General features: G+C 49.6%; 1 protein-coding gene across 1 annotated transcript in view; it reads right to left on the bottom strand.

The window, feature by feature from the left end:
• dagla (diacylglycerol lipase, alpha) overlaps nt 1-7,049 on the bottom strand; it is a gene marked incomplete at both ends in the record, with an annotated part of 22,922 nt that extends 15,873 nt beyond the window's left edge. Inside the window, 8 exons of the mRNA XM_080529829.1 lie at nt 293-417; nt 779-856; nt 1,446-1,580; nt 3,741-3,828; nt 4,277-4,415; nt 5,122-5,223; nt 6,496-6,707; nt 6,955-7,049. Coding sequence (XP_080385955.1) covers nt 293-417; nt 779-856; nt 1,446-1,580; nt 3,741-3,828; nt 4,277-4,415; nt 5,122-5,223; nt 6,496-6,707; nt 6,955-7,049 — 974 coding nt within the window. The remainder of the gene's footprint in view (nt 1-292; nt 418-778; nt 857-1,445; nt 1,581-3,740; nt 3,829-4,276; nt 4,416-5,121; nt 5,224-6,495; nt 6,708-6,954) is intronic.
• Between the last annotated feature and the right edge of the window lie 209 nt (nt 7,050-7,258).

The following is a 7,258-nucleotide window of genomic DNA, read 5'->3' as shown; positions in this document are numbered from 1 at the left end:
GTAAACAGTTTGGAGTGCTGCTCCGTGTGCTGTGAGTGGCGGTGTCTGTGTGTGTGTGTGTGTGTGTGTGTGTGTGTGTGTGTGTGTGTGTGTTGTCAGTGTGGTCTATTGTCTGGCTGCCTGTGTGAGAGTGAGTGGGCTCCGGCAGAGAGGCCAGAGAGGTATTGTCCCGGTGGATTACCACTTTTGTCAATGCTGATGAATGTGAAATGTGAAACCGGCGTAAGTGCTTTACAGAACGGAGGGCGAGCGGACGGACGGACGGACCGCGGACTGTACGGGGTGGACTTACGGACACGAGCTGGCCAGGCGGCAGAGGCCGCACGCGGGCTTCCTCATCAGGTACATGGGCCAGCCGTACGCTGCCAGGGCAAACAGCATGTAGTAACACACCTCCTTGTACATGCCCATCTCAGACTGACAGAGGGAGGGAGGGAGGGGGAGAGAGAGGGAGGGAGGGAGGGAGGGGGAGAGAGAGAGAGGGAGGGGGAGAGAGAGAGAGGGAGAGGGAGGGAGGGAAGGATGGAGGGAGGGAGGGAGGGAAGGATGGAGGGAGGGAGGGAGAGAGAGAGAGGGAGGGAGGGAGAGAGAGGGAGAGAGGGAGGAGGGAGAGAGAGAGAAAGAAAGAGAGAGAGAGACACATAGCACACACAGTTAACACACATATTTGCCCAAGCCGTAGCAAGATCAACCTAAGCACCTCCACACACACACACACACACACACACACACACACACACACACACACACACACACACACACACACACACACACTCACCGAATTCTTAAGGTCCAGGTATTTGGTGTTGCGGGTGACAGGCATTCCGGATAAGAAGGCTAAAATGTCATTGTTGGCCTGAGGGATGAAAAACAAACATTACAGCCACAGCACACACCGGCACACACACACACACCCCCGACTCCTCCACCTCCCTGTACTGTCCATATTCCTCCCTCTCTCCTTCCCTCTGACCAGCTCAGTGGCCTTGTGGTTAGAGTGTCCGCCCTAAGATTGGAAGGTTGTGAGTTCGATCCCCGGCTGAGTCATAATACCAAAGACTATAAAAATTATACCCGATGCCTCCCTGCTTGGCACTCAGCATTAAGGGTTGGATTGAGGGGGTAAGACCCTGCGACATACCAGCGTCATGTCCAGGGGGTGTACTTGTACATCAAGCTGCCTCACGCTACGGAAACAGGATATAGGTTCCTGCCCCCTAAGGGCCGTTAGGCTCGAGAACCATCGTTAGGCTCGAGAACCATCGTTAGGCTCGGGAACCATCGTTAGGCTCGAGAACCATCGTTAGGCTCGAGAACCATCGTTAGGCTCGAGAACCATCGTTAGGCTCGAGAACCATCGTTAGGCTCGGGAACCGTCGGTTCTCAAGGCTACTTACTTTGTCTTCTCTCCATCCCTCTCCCCTCTCCTTCGCGTCCCCGCTCACCTGGTCCAAGATGGCCGACCTCTTGGACCGCTGCCTCTGGCGGAGGAGCACCAGGCCGGCGATGATGTCACTAGGCACGATGTCCAGGTCTCTGAAGAACTCAGCGAACAGGCTGGCCACCTCAGAGTAGGCGTCCTGGGAGGACGGAGCGAGATGTTACAACCATGGTAGCATAGCATGGTAGCATAATCATGGTAGCATAGCGTCCTGGGAGGACGGAGCCAGACATTGTGACACAGTCTGATCATTTGGTCCGCATATCGGCAACCAATCAAAATGTTAGGACTTTTCTTTTGAAACACGGAAGTACGTTTCAACGTTGTTGAGAATCACAACACAAACTCGCTAGTCGAGCCAAAATACTGCAACAACGCAATGGATTGGGTGAGTAATCCCCCACTGCTACCTAGTTAACTAGAACACTACTTTACATTGTTAGCAGGCTCACAAAACAAGCTGTGTTAGTTGACTAGCGACGTGTCATTGATTTTCAACGACGCGGAAATGTATTCACATTTTTCGAGAGAAAAGTCTGATCATTACATCAGATCCCGATATGACGACCATACCAATGTGGACCAATGTGTCAAATTATAGTTTCAAGTTTCAAGTTGATTTGTTACATCACATTACACAAGTGTTAACAAAGTAAAATTCTTAGGCTTCGGATCCTGACATTACATTGCAGCGCAATGGGCATTTTCTGCTTCTATCACGACGACTGCCAATAGCCCCTGGCCTGAGCTAGATTACTCTTCCTGCTACGACTGATGGATTGATGATTCACTTGCTTAGTCAAATGTATTGATTATAAGTCGCTTTGGGAATAAGGCGTCGGCTAAATGCCCAAAATGTAAATGCCAAAAATGTAGAGCATAATAAATCAAGCATAATTCAAGATAAAACGCGTCAGTAGAAGGCTACAGGACAAAAAATTATAATAATAGGCATAGTACAAGATTAAGGCCGCGTTAGTGCAGGTAAGGCAAGGCAAGGAAGAGTTCACAGTGGTAACCATGGTAGCATAGCTGGTGTAGTTTGTATTGGATGTCTTCATGCTGTCTATGTATTATAATTTTCCTGTCAGAGCACGACTTCTGCTACATCCAGCACTCGAGTTGAGGGGGGATGAGGGGGGCTGGCATCCCCCCTGAATTAAAAACAGTCAAAATCATCCCCCTTCCAAAACTGCCATCCCCACTTTCCATCCCTTATGTCATTTTACCAATGAACGTGGTATTACTGCTATTTCAACATTTAGTTTTGTGCATATTGAGTAAAATACTGTGGGCGAGGGAGGGGGGCACGCAATGACATTTTTACCAAGTCACTGACACTGAAGTCACTGACGCTGAAGTCACTGACGCTGTGGGGATGCCAAAATTGTCCCCATATGATAAAATCCACCATCCCCCCTGATTTTCTTTTACAACTTGAGTACTGACTACTCCTACAACTACAGTACCAAAAGCAAATTTGCCACTCGGCAAACACCAACGTCAGCTGTGTGACAATTGAAGAGTGTTTGATCTGAAGCGATGCTAAGTAGCAGCTCTGTATTTCCATATATCAGCGCAAAGCACTTTGAGACCAAGTGAGATTTATTTTTGGGGCTCGATAGAAGTACAGAAATGTAGACTGACCGCATGTCGTGACTGACTATCAAAGGAAAATAACCGACCAGACACAACGGTGGTTAACAGATGGAGAAAGAGGATGTTTCTCTGTTTTCACTTCTTCTTCATCATCTTCTGCATTAACCACAGTACGTGACTGTACGTGTGTGTGATATCATTCCTCTTTAATTGCTCTCTCAATACTGCAGCTGCATTTCTGCAGAATGCCTGTCAAAGCTTTTCATTACGTTACCCTAAAGTGTGTGTGTGTGTGTGTGTGTGTGTGTGTGTGTGTGTGTGTGTGTGCCATGTATATAAATGCACCATGAGGGGTCTGAGAATTGTCTAAAAGAAAGGCCAAACAAGTTGCCAAATTTTGCTCTGTCTCAGCTATCATTGGCAGCTTGGCCGTGTGGAGAAGGAGGTGTTATGTGTGCCCTTGAGTGTTCAGTGCTGCTTAGCCCCGAAATATTTGATTCCCTGTTTGTGTAATATAATTTGTGGAACCAAATAAAGTATTCAAATATGTGCATAAGTGTGTGCTTGCTTGCATGAATGCACAAGCACATGGGTCCATATGTGTGTGTGTGTGTGTATGTGTGTGTGTGTGTGTGTGTGTGTGTGTGTGTGTGTGTGTGTGTGTGTGTGTGTGTGTGTGTGTGTGTGTGTGTGTACTCACAGACTGTGTGTCCTGGGCCCGGGTGCAGCACATGAAGAACTTGAGCCTCCTGCTCCAGCTGCTGGCCTGACCCTCCTCCAGCCTGTGTCTGAGGACGAGAGAGGAGGGACAGGCTGAGACCTGAGGGAGGGTGTGTGTGTGTGTGTGTGTGTGTGTGTGTGTGTGTGTGTGTGTCTGAGGAGAGAGAGGAGGACAGGGTGAGACCTGGGGTGTGTGTCTGGTGTTTGTGGAGAACCAAGGGTACCTGCAGGTGTAGATGTGTGTGAGTGTGTGTGTGTGTGTGTGTGTGTGTGTGTGTGTGTGTGTGTGTGTGTGTGTGTGTGTGTGTGTGTGTGTAGGTGTGTGTGTGTGTGTGTGTGTGTAGGTGTGTGTGTACCTGAGGGTGTAGGGGTGTCTGTGTGTGTGTGTGTGTGTGTGTGTGTGTGTGGGTGTGCGTGTACGTGTGTAGGTGTGTGTGTGTGTGTGTGTGTGCACCTGAGGGTGTAGGTGTGTGTGTGTGTGTGTGTGTGTGTGTGTGTGTGTGTGTGTGTGTGTACCTGAGGGTGTAGGTGGTCAGGTTGCGTTGGCGGCGGCGGGTGGCCTTCAGTTTGACGAAGGTTCGTCCCGTGGGGTCGAAGGTGCACATCAGGGTGAAGAACACGCTGAAGATCACCAGCCAGTTGCACACCACAATACCTGGAGGGGGGGAGAGATGTACTGTTTACACACCACATATTCAAATAAGAAAGACTCTCCTCCATTACTTTGCTTGTACCGTATGCTTCCATCCTTTGGTGTCAAAATCTCGCTCCAACATTATTGGAGTCCAGCAGAGTGACTTAAACCCTCTCTGGGAGAGACGTGTGGTCCAGAAGGCCAGAGGACTTACTGCCCTACAAGGCCACGTCCTGTCTAGTGAATTCAGGCTACTGCCATCAGGACGGCGCTATCAGGCGCCCCCCCAGAAGGACAAACCGTTACGCCAAATATTTTATTCCTTCAGCCATTCAGCTGCTAAATGAGTAGACCCAGCAGGGAAAGAGGGGGTCCTGCCATCTCCTGTGCACTTTTTACTTTTTATGCACTTTTTATTTTTTATGCACTTTTTTTGCATCCTTGAACTGTTCTTAAACTTGAATTGTAAACCTATGCACTTTTTATGTATTTCTTGAACTGTTCTTAAACTTGAACTGTTGGACTTGCACTTGTGAACGGTGGACTGGGTGTTGAGCTCCAGTGATGAATGCTTTTGTTGTGTGATCGTGTGTTTGTGGCCGTGAACTGTGGAAACTGAATTGCCCTTCGGGGATAAATAAAGTATTCTGTATCTGTATCTCTCACTGCAAATTCCATCGCAAGATTCAAGACCACGTTCCCCCCTCATGCGACCCCCCCCACTCACCCAACGCCAGGTTCTTGGCAGTCACATCAGAGCATGGTATATAGTACTGGACGAGCCAGGCGATTCCCACAACTGCATAAACCAACTCCACCAACAGAATGGCTAGAGAGAGAGAGAGAGGGAGGGAGGGAGGGGGTGAAAAAGAGAGAACACATTAATCAATATTCCAAAGTCAGACAGACTGGGAGCAGGGAGAGATGGGATATCTGGGTTTCTATCGCCGGGGCGTACACGCTGCTGCACAGTTTCTCAAATCTTAAAGGCGGAGAGAACCTCACATCACCCTTGTGAAAAATCGTTTCGTCTTGCTGTTGTTCTCTCTCTCCGAGGCGAGGGCCGTCACACTCCACAGATTGATTTCATACATCGGCGTACGGTCGGATTGATATGATGTGATCCAGATCTGTCTTCATCGACATGTCAATGTTTTTAAAGTTGTTGGGGTTTTTTCTGAGTGGGGCAGTCGCACCCATATTTTTCATTTTTATTGGACAGATATAATGAAGACAGACAGGAAAGTAAGGAGAAGAAGGGAGAGAGAGGGCATGTCAGCAGGGCATGGGCCGGATTCGAACGACGTGGGCATATGTGGGCACTGTAGACCGCGGTGCTAGACCACTGGACCACCACAAGCGCTTTGAGTTGCATCCGTGTACGAAAGGCGCTATATAAATAAAGTTTCACTTCACTTCACCCCAGGCCACGGCTATCAATGTTTATACAGTAGCGAGAGATGACGGGGAGAAAGGCGTGGCTCAAAGAGTGATGAGGATCAAGAGATTTTACTGGTTAACTTGACGGGCATGTGTTTGTGTTAGAATAACAAGATATACACATTGTTCATTTATGTTGTAGTTAACTTATTGTTGTATGTGATAGTGTGTACTAAGACAACGCAACGTAGTTTGGCATCTAACCAGATAGTGCAAAAGATATTTACTAGTATTACTTAAGCTACGTTTTTTGGGTTCCAGCTTGATTCATTTCCACGTAAATAGATTTCCTGGCAGGATCTCATTTTTAAGACCTAGCACCTAATTTTTAGCCCGAATAACTGACATTTGGGACCTTTTTAGGCCTTACGAATTGGATTGCTGGATTTTAGACTTTAAGGCTTTTTAAGACCAGCGCGGGAACCCTGCTCATGGTAAATTGCTTACTTATCTAGGCCAGAACAGAACAGAGCAGCGCATCACAACCCAACCACACTGACAGCAGTTTACACGCACCCACCCACACCCACAGCCACAGCCACACCCACACACACCCACCCACACCCACCCACACCGACACCAACACACCCACACACCCACACACCCACACACCCACACACCCACACACCCACACACCCACACAGGCCTCTCTGTGTCTCACCTAGTCGTATGTAGAGGACGTACTGCACAGCCTCCCTGGGCTGCGTGTAGAGGATGCTGCCTCTCATACTCAGCCACATGATGGCGCTCTCACAGATCAGGCAGCTGACCAGGATGCCCAGGTACCCCCGGCCGTGGTCCACCAGGGTCACCGAGCATGACTGGTCCGAGCCGTAGGGCAGGCCGAACAGGACCACGGACAGAACCACCAACCTGGGGGGAGCGGAGAGGGAGGGGGGGAGTGGAGAGGGAGGGGGCGAGGATGTGATACACTGACCGACACCACACGACCGCACACAGACACACACTGACACACGATGCATGCACGGACGCACGCACGGACGCACGCACGCACACACACACCACACACACACACACACTTACCAAACGCACGCATGCAAAACACACACGCAGACCACGCACGCACACACACACGCACACCCCACACACCCACACTTACCAGACGCAGTGCAGTAGGAAGAGGAAGAGGGCGGGCAGCACCAGGTCATCACTGCCAACTGACCAGCGCCGCCTAAACATCACCATGCCCGGCATCACTGCCCTGTAGAGAGGGAAGGAGGGAGGGAGGGAAGGAGGGAGGGAGGGACGGAGGGAGAGAGAGAGGGAGAGAAAACAACACTTACTGCATGTCTAGCAAAACCTCAAACGACACCTAAAATAGTTTTAACCTCTGTTTTTTTTTAGCACACGCTTCAACATTCAGCCTGCCCTGCATCCTTCTCCTCAGAGGAAGAAGAGGCGAG

This window comes from Nansenia antarctica (genome assembly GCF_963989245.1).
Source record: "Nansenia antarctica genome assembly, chromosome: 4".
In the NCBI taxonomy this organism is placed as follows: Eukaryota; Metazoa; Chordata; class Actinopteri; order Argentiniformes; family Microstomatidae; genus Nansenia; species Nansenia antarctica.
Note: the sequence above shows the minus strand (reverse complement) of the source record. Positions and strands in the feature narration are given on the sequence as shown.